This window comes from Anabas testudineus, chromosome 16 (assembly GCF_900324465.2).
Source record: "Anabas testudineus chromosome 16, fAnaTes1.2, whole genome shotgun sequence".
Lineage (NCBI taxonomy): Eukaryota > Metazoa > Chordata > Actinopteri > Anabantiformes > Anabantidae > Anabas > Anabas testudineus.
This window is the reverse complement of record NC_046625.1, coordinates 24,157,642-24,173,900: the sequence shown is the minus strand read 5'-3', so window position 1 is coordinate 24,173,900 and position 16,259 is coordinate 24,157,642. Positions and strand designations below refer to the sequence as shown.

General features: G+C 41.5%; 2 protein-coding genes across 2 annotated transcripts in view; both read left to right on the top strand.

The window, feature by feature from the left end:
* adcy3a (adenylate cyclase 3a) overlaps positions 1-5,016 on the top strand; it is a 30,775-nt gene extending 25,759 nt beyond the window's left edge. The window contains exons 17-21 of the mRNA XM_026371932.1: positions 60-206; positions 461-574; positions 724-850; positions 1,862-1,986; positions 2,192-5,016. Coding sequence (XP_026227717.1) covers positions 60-206; positions 461-574; positions 724-850; positions 1,862-1,986; positions 2,192-2,371 — 693 coding nt within the window. The 3' untranslated portion in view covers positions 2,372-5,016. The remainder of the gene's footprint in view (positions 1-59; positions 207-460; positions 575-723; positions 851-1,861; positions 1,987-2,191) is intronic.
* A 517-nt stretch (positions 5,017-5,533) lies between these two features.
* Positions 5,534-16,259, top strand: part of wdr26a (WD repeat domain 26a) — a 26,525-nt gene continuing 15,799 nt past the window's right edge. The window contains exons 1-5 of the mRNA XM_026370459.1: positions 5,534-6,190; positions 7,060-7,159; positions 7,377-7,433; positions 10,987-11,123; positions 11,371-11,468. Of these exons, the coding sequence (XP_026226244.1) occupies positions 5,910-6,190; positions 7,060-7,159; positions 7,377-7,433; positions 10,987-11,123; positions 11,371-11,468 (673 nt within the window). The 5' untranslated portion in view covers positions 5,534-5,909. The remainder of the gene's footprint in view (positions 6,191-7,059; positions 7,160-7,376; positions 7,434-10,986; positions 11,124-11,370; positions 11,469-16,259) is intronic.

The window sequence follows — 16,259 nt, the reverse complement described above, 5'->3', positions numbered from 1 at the left end:
TTTAAAACCATTGGTGATCGCTTGGTCATCACAAACCTTCTGACCTCTTGCTTTTACAGGAACTATACAGTCAGTCCTACGATGAAATTGGAGTCATGTTTGCTTCAATTCCCAACTTCTCTGACTTCTACACAGAGGAGAGCATCAATAATGGGGGCATCGAATGCTTACGTTTCCTTAACGAGATCATCTCTGACTTTGACAGTGTAAGCTGCTTTGCTCGTTCTGCTGCTGTGTTTTACCAGCAGCATAAAAGCAGACACACATGATAAAACATTTGATCAGACGTAAAACCTATTTAAAATGCTGCCAGCTCTAGTGCTAGTGACATGTGAGTGGTGTTATATTGTGACTGGCTAACAAACACCTGCTGGCATTTTCCATCACAAAAAAGAGTACAGTAGCTGTTTGAAGTGGTTGAATATGTGTAAACATTACTTTTCACTTGTGTCCATGTCAGCTGTTGGATGAGCCTCAATTCCGTTGCATCACAAAAATCAAGACCATCGGCAGCACCTATATGGCAGCATCGGGTGTCACCCCAGATGTCAGCAACGGCTACACCTGCATCAAGGTCAGAATGGTCACAGGACTTCTCATGGTTTAAGTGTATGTCTGTGGGAAAACTAATAAAAGAAATTGTGCCATTTTACAATTAGTCAGTAAAATATGATTATTAGACTGTCATGATACTAGTGATGTTGAGCTGTTTGATTTTTCCAGAAAGAGGAGCAGTCTGACAGAGAGCGCTGGCAGCACCTGGCAGACCTGGCAGACTTTGCTCTGGCCATGAAAGTCACACTCATGAACATCAACTACCAGTCATTCAACAACTTCATGCTACGCATTGGCAAGTGCTATCTCCTCAATTTTTGTGTGTGTGCTCAGCCAGAGAAATTCTGGAAATTTAAAAGGAAAGTCTCCTCTACAGTGAATTTATCCACGGCACTACATACACTTACAGTATTTGAACCATGTAGGAGACCTCCTTGTCCCTTTTAACCAAAAGAGAGACATGTTCTATCAAAGGTAGAAAAGAAGTCTAAACTACGTTTTTAGCTTATGATGGAAGATGTGTGACTCTGCTGCTCTACCAACTTCACACTGTCCAAAACAGAGAAGAATGTGACATTCCTACCAAGCAACAGCGTGAGGATTCATCTCAGGTTTACCATATGCAGCATGGAGAGAATACATCAACAGTGTTCTCTGACTCTGTCTTCTACAGTTCCCCTTTTACAGGCACAAAGAAACAACCCCACACAAATACAAATACCAAATGTCTTATCAAATGTCCTGAAGACCTGGTGTCCCAGGTCACTGATCATCCCTTACATTCTTTGGAGTCGTAAACACACAGATGTTTTTTTTTTTAGTCTACTTGATAAAAGGGTTTCCTTTCTGCAACATCTCAGGACCTGAATCAGCTGAGAGAGAAGACAAGTGGTTGGAGAGAGGGGTGAGGAAAGCCTTCCAAATCAACACCCCTCACTCAATAGAGGTGGAGTCCTTAGACACAACCTGTCTCCTATTTATCATGCTTCCCCTTCATCCATCTCCAGAAAGATCAGGTCAAAGTAAAACCTGCATCAGGTTGGACACACCTAACGACCCATTTTAGGTGATAAGAGGGGTTGGCAGAGGTGTGGCTATTACATCCCTCACATCCTCCCCTTCTATTGTTTCACCTAACGAGGGGTGGAGTGAAACCAAATCTGGATTCTAAATTTGTGGGCTCTAGCCAAATATCTTCAGACTAAAGAAGCTATTTGGATGAGTAACAAAATGTTTCAACTTAACAAGAAGGAAGTCCAGTTGCCATGACTCAACTTCCAGATATATGATTTTGTGTCTCCTTCAGGTCTAAATAAGGGTGGCGTATTAGCAGGAGTGATTGGTGCCCGGAAACCTCACTATGATATCTGGGGCAATACTGTGAACGTGGCCAGTCGCATGGAGTCTACAGGGGTGATGGGAAACATCCAGGTACAGTTTCAAGATTTCAGCTGATTCCAGGTTGTGTTGTTGAAAGTATCAAACAAATTCCTGTCCTTTCTTCATTATGCGTATATTGCTATAAAGCTCAGTCACATTGAAACTCTGCAAAGCCACAACAATTACAATTACAATTACAATTACAAAAATCTATACTGCCCTATTTCCATTTTCTGCATGCTTGTCTTGTCCACAGGTGGTGGAGGACTGCTACAACATCCTGAAGGAGTACAGCTTCCGCTTTGTACGGAGGGGGCCCATCTTTGTGAAGGGAAAAGGGGAGCTACTTACTTACTTCCTGAAGGGAAGAGACAAGCAAGGCTCATTCATCAACGGCTCCTCTGTCACTCTGCCACACCAGGTGGTGGACAGCTAAACCACACTCTCACACAGACACAAACACACTTAGCCTAAACTTGTTTACTTGTCAGATATACACATGCAGTATACTGCATACACATCTGTAATGCCACAGGTGTGTATATTACTAAACACACACACATGTTCACTGTCTATGGAAAGACATACAGTATGTGCCAGGAGAGACTGTGTGAGAATCTGTCATATTTCACATAATTTAAAATATGAATTATTTAAATGAATTTAGTGAAAAGAAATTACAGTAGAAGACAGGATCATTGCACATGTAGACTCAGACACTACATAAGATGACAAAAATAAAAGAACTATTTAAAATCTAGATGAAACAGCAAGTATCATTGTGCTTCGTAGTCCAGTGATGGTCAGGCTTTTGATTTATGTTAGATCTTTAACAGTAAATTCTCTGTTTCCTATTATTTCTTAACATTGCTTTTCTTAGTGCGGGAAGAAATCTAAAGAAGATCTGCCTTTCTAGAAAATGTCTTGTACTTGGATGAGTCAGGGAATTGAAAGCTTTTGAAAAATATTTTGTAATTGTAAAATCACAAAATTTTCAAGTTTTTTTGTGTGTGTTGAATTCAATGTTTCAACATGACGATGAGTAATTCAAACTGACACTGTTCAGATATTATGATGGACTTTATCTCTTTCCATAGATATACACACACAAACTATTCTGCAAACACACTAGTTTCAGTGCCATCTCCTCAGCATATTCAGACTGCATGGCTTTTGGACACCTGGCCTGTAGCCTGGACATCACTCCCCATGTATGGAAACCTGATCTGAACCTAGTTGTGATTTATTTGTATGTGACGAGGAATAGAATTTGGAAGTGGACTAAAGAAAGTGTGACTGAACTGTCACCTGCTGCTGCTTGTGTGTGCTTCTGGGTGTGACTATGTATGTGGTGCAAATATTGGTTTTCCTAAATTCTGATCTGTGAATAGGCCAAATCTGTCCCTTTCTCCTGTCTGCTCCTGGACTTTGATGAACATGAAGGATAACACACATCGGTGCTGTGAGTTTTAGCAGGCAAACGGATGACCCATTTGAGAAATATTTTTCTTACTGATTGGTGGAAGTGCCTATCATAGCTCTGATCACCATGTTTTATATATTTTAGCTAAGATCTGATGGGGTGTCAACACAAGTGGTCAGACAATAAGGCAGGTTGGAACGTGTGATGGCAAGAAAGAAACAATTGACTTATTTTTTCATAAACGTGACAAACTCAACAACCTGCTGATCCTGTCAGCCAGACCACCTTTAGATCTGGATTCTGTGTTCATTTCCATACACTGTGTCTTTGTAGTTTTTGCTTGGCCACGTGAATGGCTAATTATTCCAAAATTGACTCAGACATTTGGTGCAGTTGGTGGTCTGTGCAGTCAAAAGACATTTGGTGTGCATGTCCACAAGAACTTCACACTTACTTAACAGACCTGGGCAGGTTAAATATCAACAGTGGCTCCATGAACATTAATCTTCTCTCACAGCTTATAGATTTCTCACCACCAACCAAGTAATCTTGGCCCCACTACCTAAGGTGGAATTGTGGTGGGAAAGCTTACTACCTAAATCTAGTGTCCCTTAATATAAATATAATATATATATAATATAAAAAGTTGCCCTATTTAAATAACATTTTTGGCCCAGGTGATACAAAATTATACAAAAAGGACATGGTGAAACAGGACTACAGTTTTTCCTGTTTAGCCACAGCATCACAACACATCCAGACTGATTTAATTTGAGGAATTTCAGACATTCCTATTCCTAAAGTTTGTATTTGGGACAAAGCTTTAACATTATAGCAGTGTGATGCAACACACAAGAAGCAGCTGTACTGATGTGTTTGGGGGAGAAGTATTTAGGGAGCTGATGCTCTTTCCTCTGGTGATTATAAAACCCATGAGTATCTGAGTAGAATGGGGTTAAAGTGCAATAGTTTCTTCAAACCTAATGCTCTCCTCTTTTAATGAACAGTTTAATCATTCCTTCCCCTTTAATTCATATTTTTATAATGTTTTGTTCTATTTTAAGAAAGGCAAAGAGGTCATTGTTGTACATAGAGTTTAGACTGTGTTTATTAGTCAGATTTATTTATTAGGAATGACAGGGACTTAGTTTTTTAATACACAGATGTAAAACTGCCAATGTTAAAGGTATGGCTTTAGATGAAAAGCCACATCATGGACCACAGCTATTTTCTGATTTGTATTTTAAAAGAATCTCAGGCTTGGAAACAAATTAGCACTTTGAATAATAATGTCAACTCTGTATATAATTCCAGGTTTTGGTTGCAATTTATATTCATTTATTTATTTGTTTGTTTTTTTATCTACGTACTAACACAAGAAGACTCAAATGCCATCTGGAGAGCCCACACAGCCAGGGCAACAAAAGGCAAAAAAGTGATTCAAGCCTGTGGCTCTGGTTGTTTTTGCTCTTTAGATTTTCTTACAGTCTGATTCCAAAGTTTTATTCCTCAGTTTTTGTGGATTGAATTACACACATTTTAGGTCTTCTAAGCCTGGTCTGAGCAGTTTATCCCAGTTCTGATTTTTAAGTTGAATTTCATAGTATACCCTCTTGTTTGCCATCTTAAGGTGACTTAATAAAGTAATATAATAAGGACAGGCCTCTGTGTCATGATTCTGGAAGATTTTTTCAGATCTTTATCCAAACATCTGTGTACTCCATTTGAGCAAAGAGTACCATAAGAGGTTTCAAGCTTTTAATGGAATTTAACCTTGTTTTCTTTCTGTCACACATCTCTCTCTCCAACAGAGCTCTAATGAGTAAGATAACAATAAGCATTCTATTAAAATAATGTACAGCTTATTGGCTCATATGTTAACCACACTGAATAATTGTTGGAATATTTGAAGAAATAATGATTGGATTTGGACAAAAGAAATTTTAGCTTAAGTAGTGGAATTTTACAGGGACTTTGCTATGGTTCTTACCCGTGTTATGGTGTAAATCTGGGCTTTAACTGTGTGTTTAATGTGTAAAGCACCACATTACCCCTGTGATTTTTACCCATTTTCACTGACTGAATCCTTGTGCAATTTTATAGCAGGAATAAGGCGGACACCGCCTCCTAACGGAGACGTGAGCGCACGAACAGACGTGAAGGAATTTCCGCTGACGTCACTGCGTATGTCCATAACAGGGCTGCAGCTGTCTGAGAGCAACAATAACAAGCTCAACCAAACAACTTCACCGCGGCTTTAACTGTATCTGACAGCGCCACGGAGCACTGAATTTCTCAAAATGTCGTTGTCCAAATAACACTGGCTTCCGTTTTTTCGTCCTTCAAGCTGAAAAAAGGGTTATCGTCGCGGCCATTGTCGCTATATAAACACGAAGACTCGGCCGCAAGGGGGAACAGGGCAGTTTGGGGCTGCATCTGGGTCAGTGGGCCTGTCGGCGCCTGTACCGGTGCTTTAGTTATCCCTGCAGTGTCTCGCTGCGCCGTCATTCGTTTGTTTACACATCGTGTCACCTGTCTAAACCACTGGAACATGCAGGCTAACGGGGCAGGACAGGACCGAGATTTAGAACTGTCTTGCCGGAACGGTGCACAGAACGGGGATGCGTCCTCCACCGGGGTGGCTCACTCCAACGGACTCGTGTCAATCACCAACAATGGGAACAGTGTCAGCAACAACAGCAGCGGAGTGTCCGCTCAGCCTGTGTCCACCAACAGCAGCACGGCGGACGTGAAGAAGAAGAAGCGTCTGTCTCAGTGTGAGGAGGACGTCATCAGGCTCATAGGACAACATCTACACGATTTAGGTCTCAAGTAAGTGAGACAGCTTATTGACTGCCATCAAGCAGTAAGCTGTCAAACCCATCAAACAGGCGGGACAGTGATGATGACCTTTGGGCATTAGATTTTTCTGGTGCAGGGATCAGTGTAGGGCCAGACCTTATTAAAAAAACTAGACGGTTTAACGCATCACTACGTCAGCACTGCGCTTACACTGAATACATTTTGCCAATCTGTAGGCCTTGAAGATGAATGTAACTGAAACACTCTGAGCAGGTAAGTGTACATAGCTATGTTTTGGATGATGGGCTTTTTGTCGGTGAGGCAGTCTTGGACGCGGCACAAGTTTTTGTCTTTTTTTTTTTCTGTCGCAAATCTACGTGCGATACAATCTTAGATAGCAGCTTAGTGGATCATACCCTGTGTTCGCCACAACGAAGAACTGCTTCTATATTTGTAGAATAAATTAATTTAAAAATTTCGGCTAAAATTGTTTAATTTTTGACTTCGTCATGGTTTCTGCCCCCCATTCGGGCAACTTTGCTTTTGGTTAGTTTTGTAATTGATGCATGGTGGGAGGGGATCTCGTGTCTAAGGTGAAGGAAAGGAAAGCCTGACTAAAGTCAAGTCACAAACGCTTAATGACTCGAATTCATGACTTTGTCATCTGCAACTCTCCAAAATGAACCACAGGTTACATATGCGACATGAACTCTGGTATAAGTGATATTTGCTTTTTTAGTTCTAGTGTCAGTTCATCTGCAGATTTTGTTCAGTTAACAGATGTTTATAAAATGTCAATGACCAGTTTTCAGCGATCAAGGTGATGATAAAAGGCCAAAATCGAAACTTTCTAAATAGCCTACTTTACAGTGATATTCTCTTGTGTACATTGTTTATAGTCAGACTGTGGACCTCCTGATGCAGGAGTCTGGCTGCAGACTGGAGCACCCCTCAGCCACTAAGTTTCGTAATCATGTCATGGAGGGAGAGTGGGACAAGGTGAGTCACATTATCTAACATTCATATACACATTCAAAGCATTTGTTAAAAAGTCCAAGGAGAGGAAATAAAAAGCATTTAAATGGTAAATGGTCTGCACTTATATAGCGCTAGCTTATATAATTTACTTTATTTAAAGACTATATGCAGTTAAACTCTTTGCTGTTCAACCTATTCTAATTTGTGTTACTCATGCCTTTTCCCTCTTTTTATTCAGGCGGAGAGTGATCTGAATGAGCTGAAAGCATTAATGCATTCTCCAAGTGCTATAGTGGTAAGTGGCAAGTCCAGCATTTCTTAGACAACTGATAGACGTAGTGTTGTTCTGTGTCATGAACAACAAAGATTATATGTGTGGTGCACAGACACAGCAACCATAAGCATGCAGCTTTGGATTTAAATGGAATGAATCATAGTAGTATTTGGGTTAAAATATGTGCATCAGCACCACAGAATAAAAGGGAAGAACTATACAATATATTGACCCTCTGAAAATCATGATAAATTTTAAAGGCATCTTGGAATCATTCTGGAGGTGTTGCTTTCAGTGTGCTCACTACACGGAACAATTCAATCTGGATAGAGAAAAATGTAAAAGAAAAAGAGATTTGATTCGGATTTGAGATTCAACCAGAGGAGAAACAGGCTTTGCTTAATGTGTCTGCACTTCCCACAGTCTCTGTGTGGTTGTGCTGATTTTCTGTGAGGACACCTGTTAGTTGATCAGTTAATGGTGGTGGCTGTGGCTAAATAGGTAGAGCAGTTGTCTGCCAATCACAGGATTGGTGGTTCGATTCCCGGCTGCCGTGTCACAGGCTAAAGTGTCCATGGGCAAGATACTGAACCCCAAGTTGCCTCAGGTGAGTCAGGTCAGTCATGATGGTCTGCCATCAGTATGTGTGAATGGGTGAATGAGATGCAGTGTAAAGAGCTTTGAGTACCAGCTAGATAGAAAAGCGCTATATATGAAGAAAGAAAACTTTATATTTTATTATTGAGTTATTAGTCCAGTCCAGTTTGCGGTCCAAGTACACTTCCAGTATTTATACTTGGATATGATCTCCACCTCCTCCCCCTGTATAAAGAGAGGGATGACAGGACTCCCAGATTTCCTGAAGTCACTAGCTCCTTTGTTTTATTGATGTTGAGATGAAGATGGTTTAGTCCACACCAGTCCACAAAACTGTTCACCACTCCCTGGTACGTCTCCAGCCTGAATACATCCTACAACTGCAGAGTCATCAGAGAACTTATGAAGATGGCAGGACTCTGAGTTGTACCTGAATTCTGAGGTGTACAGGGTGAAGAGGAATGGAGACAGTACTGTCCCCTGTGGAGCACCTGTGCTACAGGCCACTGTGTCAGACACACAGTTCTGCAGGTGGACGTACTGTGGGCGGTTGGTGAGGTAGTCCATGATCGAGGAAATCAGGGAAGTGTAAACCTGCATGTTTTTTAATATCTCTCCCAGCAATGCAGGGCAGATGGTGTTGAATGCACTGGAGAAATCAAAACACATTATCCTCACTAAGCTCCCAGGCTTGTCCGGGATGCATGATGGCGTCATCCACTCCAACTTGATAGGCAAACTGGAGGGGGTCAAGTGAGGGTTTGACCAGGTCGGAGGGACTCCAGGATCAGCCTCTCAAAAGCCTTCATAATGTGTGATGTCAGAGCCGCTGGTCTGTGGTCATTGAGGACTCTGGGACGTGGTGTCTTATTCACAGGAACCAGGCAAGACTTTTTCCACCCAAGAGGGACTCTCTCCAGGTGCATGCTGAGGTTGAAAATGTGCTGGAGAACACCACATAACTGAGGAGCACAGGCTTTCAGCACCCATGGGCTGACTCCATCTGGACCTGCAGCCTTTGTGGGGTGAAGCCTGTTCAGCTCTCTTCTCACCTGCTCAGCTGAGATAATTTGGGTGGTGGCTGAGTTGTGTGGGGAGAGACTAAGGAGCAGGTAGTGAACTGCAGGGGGCTCTGTGGCTTAGCCTGGAATCGATTGTAAAAAATTATTCAATTCGTTGGCACGTTCCACAGTCCCCACAGTCACCTTGCTGCTGGACCTGTAGCCAGTGATGGTCCTCATGCCCCTCAACACCTCCCTTGTGTTGTTATGCTGAAGGCTTTGTTCCAGTTTCCTGTAAGCCTCCTTCCCCTCCCTGATCCTGACAGACAGCAGTCTCTGGGCCGTCTTTGCTGCCTCCCTGTCTCCTGACCTGAATGCCTTCTATTTGTCATTCAAGATCGTTTTGATGTTTTGAGTGACCCAGGGGTTGTTGTTTGGATAGCATCAAAGGGTTGTTGTGGGTACGTGGGTGTCCACACAGAAATTGATGTAGTCAGTGATGCAATCAGTCAGTCCATCAATGTCCTCACCATGAGGCTCACAGAGAGTCTTCCAATCTGTCTCTTCAAAGCAACCCTGCAGGGCAAGGTGTGCCCCCTCTGTCCACCTCTTTACAGTTTTAATGGTGGAAGGCTGCCTCTGAACCAAAAGTGTGTATTGTGGGAGGAGCTGTACAAGGTTGTGATCTGACTTTTCCAGAGGGGGGAGGGCAGTGGAGCTGTAGCCATCTTTAACATTAGCATAGAACAGGTCCAATGTCCTCTCCCCCCTGGTGGGACGGATCACAAACTGGGTAAAGGTAGGAAGTGACTTGGTGAGGGTGGCGTGATTAAAGTCTCCACAGATCATAGAGAAGGCGTCAGGGTGTCTGGTCTGCAGGCTGGAGGTGACCGTCTGAATGACATCACACGTAGCAGTGGCGTTAGCGGAGGGAGGAACGTAAACAGTGATTAATATGGAGTGAGAAAACTCTCTGGGCAAGTAATATGGATGGAGTTGGACAGCCAACAGTTCAATTTCAGGGCTGCATACATGCTCTTTCAGAGTCACATGACCAGATGGCACCACCTGTTGTTAATAAGAACGGCAAGCCCCCCTCCTCTCCTCTTACCGCTCTCCTCTCGCCTCCTGTCCCAGCGCACGATGCTAAAACCGTCTATATCAATGCTGGAGTCAGGAATATCATCATGCAGCCATGTCTCTGTGAAACACTGTCAAACTACACTCGGCAAAGACTTTGTCCATCCTTGCCAGAGTTGTCAGTTTGTCCATCTTATTGTCCAGTGATCTTACATTGCCCATAATCAGAGAGGGGAGATGAGGTTTAAAACTTCTCACCTTCTGTGCATTGCTCTCCTTCGTTTATCATTTCTTTATAAACTCCTTGCTGTTTTTTGCCTCCCATTCCCTTGTTGTCCTCTTTCTGATCTCCTCTGGGATGTTTATATTTCCAGACAAACTTTGATCTATTATGCCGGCCGTCCTCAGTAACATCAGCTGATCCCGGGTGTAAACAAACGAGCTGGCCCCATGTTGATGGAGCAGGTGTTGTCCTCCGGTCTTTTGGATGAGTGAAAGTATGAATCCAAGGGTTAATACGGAGATTAAGAACAACATGATCTCAGAGGGTATAACTTAACTTAACTAACTCAAAACTAGTTACTTATCTACACAAAAGTAATAAAAATATTAAGATAAAATACTGAAAAGACATCACAAGGATGAGAACAATGGTAAATCGGCTGCAGCACGGCTCGCACCTGGGCACTAAAACCAGTTATTTGTCAGTAAAAATAAATCAAGATAGTCATATGTGATCAACTGTTTCTACCTATTCATACCTCAGTCAGTTAGTCAGTCAGTCAGTCACAATGACAACAGCCAGCCATACAGGACATAAAGCCCACAGTTAATGCAATGACTCATTTCCTTTGTTCTTGTTTTTGGACTCGTCCTCCCCTGGTCTTAATATACAGCGGATGAAGTTCCTATTGCTGCAGCAGAAGTATCTGGAGTATCTGGAGGATGGGAAGGTCCTAGAGGCCCTGCAGGTCCTCAGATCTGAGCTGACTCCTCTGAAGTACAACACAGAGCGTATCCACATCCTGAGCGGGTCAGTTCACCAGCAGACAGGGAAGCTTAGATATTCAGAGGTGTGGTAGAAATAATGTTGGTAGTCTGTCTGATGACTTCGCTGTCAGTGTTATGAATGATTGTAACATGCAATGAATTGAAAAATTAGGTGTTTCCAGTTAGGATATGTTTAGACTTTCAACTGTGATATGTGTGTGAGCTCACCATCACAGCAGGTGTAAATGTGTCTGATAGTAGCTGAGAAAATGTCATCATTTGTTTTTAAGGTACCTGATGTGCAGTCATGCAGACGACCTGCGAGCCAAAGCAGAGTGGGAAGGCAAAGGCATGGCATCCCGAACAAAGCTGCTGGACAAGCTCCAGAGTGAGTTCAGTCTGACTCACAGTTATTAGACACATGGGCTTGTAATCATTAATAGCAGTGGGTCATTGTCATTCATGCTTCCAACACACCAACATTTGCTGGTCCAAGGGTCTGACATTACATGGAAACTGTGTGACCTTGTTTTCCTCCCTAAAAAGTGGTTTGGAGATGGTTACTCATCCTCTGTGACCACTAGTAGACAACTGTCTCTCTGACCTACACTGGTTAGAGTTATGAGTTCTGTACAGTACTTTAGCAAAAACTCCTTTTAGTGGCACAAATTGGCTTCAATTGGATTCGATTTAGTGCAAACTTCTTCTATTTCTTCTTCTTATATGTTTCTAAATTCTCCAACTTTCTGATTACAATACAAATATGAAAGTGTCTGCTAAATGATTAAATGTAAAACTTTTTCTGCACAAAAATCTAGCACTTACACCTCATGAAATGGAAACAGTTCTTCCAAGAGCAATTTAGTTTAATGTTTGTTCCTTAGCTTAGATATTTTGCCTTTTTACCTCGCTTGTAATTTACAAATACCTTTCATAGAAAAGTAGCGAGAGGGAGACAGAAAGGAGAAAAGACACAAAGTTAACAACATGCAATGATGGTTGTTATGACCCAGGTTCAGGGGAGGCAACAGAGATAAATAATAATAATTTAAAAAAAACAACCTTAGCTTACCCTATGGAATTTAATACATGCAGAGTAACAAGAGAACAAACAAAACAAGGTGGCTGGTAAAATAGCTGCTGTGGCTGGCTGCTGAAGCAAAGGCCATCAAAACTGCATCAGGCAATCAAAACCCCCTTGTTTTGATTGGTATAAACATCAAAATGGTCCAATGAAAGAATAAGGGCCATAGCCTCTAGTTGAATACATTTTTAATGCAAGTTTTGCAAAAGTAGCAGACAGGATGCTCAACCCCACTTATATTATTTTGGAGGAGAACAGCTCCAATCCCATCATCGCTTGCGTCAATAGGCAAAAGCATGTTGGCACATGTGCAAATAAGACCTTTGAGCTAAGGGGCAGTTACGGGAGCAGCAACAGTAGCAAACTTCTTACAGAAAACCCTATAATACCCTGCCATGCCAAGAAAACGCTTAAGCTCACAACGAGATGTTGAAACACTACAGTTAACAATAGCCTCTACTTTAGCTCCAATGGGGAGCAACCCACAAGCCTCCCCAGATAGGTCACAGTAGCCTGTCCAAATTCGCCTTTTGCAAGGTGTAGGTGTAACGGGTGTAGAACTGACACAAACGATGAACACGCTGATTGCTGTTTTCCTTTGCTTTAATTGCTCTGTAGAAAACAATAACACACATTGTTTTCTGGCTTGTCCTGCACATCTGATCCCCTCAGCGATGCCTAGCGGCAGTGTGAGGCAAAGGGGGTCTTCTCTCATAACATATACAATTATTACAGAGGCTCTATACAATATTTAGACTTCTATACAATGCTGCAATCCATACTTTACATAGTATGTTTATAATCAAGAGCAGCTGATTACAAAAGGAAACTTTTTTTTTTTACATATTACAAACCACAATAACAAACATTAACAATTTTCTTTACAGTTACATGTAAACCATGAAAATACACTCTACTAACTAAACTATTGCATGTGGTTGGATGACGGGATATAAATAACAGACATGAAAACTAAATGCAAAGAAACATACCTGTAGAAAACAATAACACACATTGTTTTCTGGCTTGTCCTGCACATCTGACCCCTATATGTACAAAAATAAAGTTTTCAATGAGAATTCAATGAAAACTCTACACAGCTAGTTTACGACACACCACATGGCGGCCTGCTGTTAAGCTAGTGGCGCTAAAGAGTAAAACAAAAACGGCTATAAAACTTATACTAGCGGTCAAAACTAAACGAAAATGGCTCAATATCATTGTAACATTAAAAGCAAAAGTTATACAGTTGAAACAACATAATAAACAACTTATGCTATAAAGAAATTAGCATAATAGCGAAATTTCACAAGCTCTCTGGGTAAGCAGAACCTGCCCGTATCCCTTTAATAGGTCTAGCTTGATAACAGAAGTAGCAGATGTAACTCTGTCGATGCAATCATCTAATCTGGGAAGGGGATGACAGTCAGGTTTGGTTATGGAATTAACCCTCTGAAAAAACCTTTGCAGAAACAAGGTGTTTTATCTGACTTATAAACAAGCAAACAAGGAGAACTCAAAGAGCTTGTACTAGGTTCAGCAATGCCATGTTCCAGCATGTAATCAACTTGCGAATCAATTCCCAAGCCCTATTAAGCTTATATTGAAAGAAAACCAAGAAGGTTTGTAGAGGATGACTAGTATGTCTACCATTTCTTTTTAAATAACTGTGCAGGATCCTCTGAAGTTTCTATGGCTAAATACAAGTACAGATGAGGAAAAGGACCAACGCAATCAATCAAAATGCACTGAAAGGTCTTACTGACTGCAGGAATAGGATGTACAGTGGCAAGAAAAAGTATGTGAACCCTTTGGGATTACGTGGAGTTGCATGAATTGGTCATAAAATGTGCTCTGATTTTCATCTAACTCACAACAATACAAAAACACAGTCTACTTAAGATAATAGTACACAAACATTATATGTTTTCATGTTTTTATTGAACATAACATGTAAACATTCACAGTGCAGGGTGGAAAAAGTATGTGAACCTTTGGACTTAATAACTGGTTAACCCGTCTTTGGCAGCAATAACCTCGACCTAACGTTTCCTGTAGTTGCAGATCAGACCTGCACAACAATGTGGAGTAATTTTTGACCACTCCTCTTCACAAAACTGTTTCAGTGTAGCAATATTCTTGGGATGTCTGGTGTGAATGGCTCTCTAAAGGTCATGCCACAGCATTTCAATCGGGTCAGGACTCTGGCTGGGCCACTCCAGAATGTGTATTTTGTTCTGTTGAAGCTATTCTTTTGTTGAATTACTTGTATGCTTTGGATTATTGTCCTGTTGCATCCCCCATCCTCTGTGGAGCTTCAGTTGTCGGACAGATGGTCTTACGTTTACCTGCAAAATGTCTTGTCTCTGGAATTCATTTTTCCATCAATGACAACACTCCACCCAGGATCTGAGGCAGCAAAGCAGCCCCAAACCATGATGGTGAAGATCTCGTCGCCTGGATCCACCGTTTGCCCAATGGGATGCGTGTGGAGACTGGAGTTGGTCACACGCTACTATGAAGTTGGTCTTGGCCTCGGCGGACGTCGGAAGCCGTTTCTAGGAGGTCTTGACTCAATGCTTGATGCCAATCAATCAATGCCACTGTCGCCCTCGGCTTGCTCATCAGGGACAATCTGATAATTATGATTCTTACTCATTCACTGTTCATGCACTGTTCTTTGGTTGTGGAAAGCTGCTTTGTGACAATGTCATTTGTAAAAAGCGCTCTACAAATAAAACTAAATTGAATTGATGCTCCCTCCGCCATGTTTTACAGTGGGGATGAGGTTTTGATGTTGGTGTGCTGTGCCTTTTTTTTCTCCACACATAGTGTGTGTTTTTTCCAAACAATTAAATTTTGGTTTCATCTGTCCACAGAATATTTTGCCAGTAGTGCTGTGGAACATCCAAGTGCTCTTTTGCAAACTTCAAACGTGCTTGTTTAGTGTATTCCTTATTGTAGATGTGTCAACAAAAATGTTAGCATGTGCCAGAGATTTCTGTAAGGCTGACACTTTAGAATGCTTCTTTACCTCAGTCAGCATTCTGCGCTGTGCTGTGCTCTTGCAGTCATCTTTACAGGACGACCACACCTAGGGAGAGTAGCAACAGTGCTGCAACAGTAAACCCAAAACTGGTGTGTGTTTTTAAAGGGCAGGACAGCTTTCAGCAACACATCCAATATCATCACACTGATTGGACTCAAGGTTGGCTCACTCCTGGCTCCAATTAGCTCTTGGAGAAGTCATTAGGCTAGGGGTTCACATACTTTTTCCACTCTGCACTGTGAATGTTTACATGTTATGTTCAATAAAAACATGAAAACATATAATGTTTGTGTACTATTATTTTCAGCAGATTGTGTTTTTGTATTGTTGTGAGTTAGATGAAGATCGGAGCACATTTTATGACCAATTCATGCAAAACAAAGGGTTCACATACTTTTTCTTGCCACTGTAAAGGTACAGACTTCACCCCAGGCCAATAAAAATGGAGCAACACGCAATCTAATGTTTTTTTTTTTTTTTATTCCCATATGCCCTGCAAGACAATGATCATGAGCCAAAGACAAGATGTCAGATTAAAAAAAAAATACATAAAAAAAAAAAAAAACTTAAGTTCAAATTGGAATACTTTACTCAGTCAGTCAGACAGTCAGTCATGCTCACAATTCATCTCAGGAGAAGTCCACTTCCTCATGAGAACATCATTGGTTGCAAAATAGCCATGAGAAACCTCCTTAATTGCATCCTCTGAAACAGCAGCTTCAAAAAGTGGAGACAAGGTGCTATCCGCTTTTTGTTGCTGCCTAAACTCCTAATGAAAGGAAAAAGTTTCACCAAATCCAAATGCCAGCACATCCTCCTCCTAATAAAAAAATTGTCAGAAAGTGCTATTTCTGACTATTTTTTCTTCCTTGTCATGGTACGAGTTGCAACACATACAGTTTAAGATTATGTAGAGAATAACCTCCACCAAAACCCTCAACAAGGACATTAGAACCCAAAGCAGAATCATCTGAAAACAGCACAATGTCTTAGAGAATCAGTGATTAAAAAGCTCTAGTGTCTCTCCAGTTTTTAATAAGTCTTTT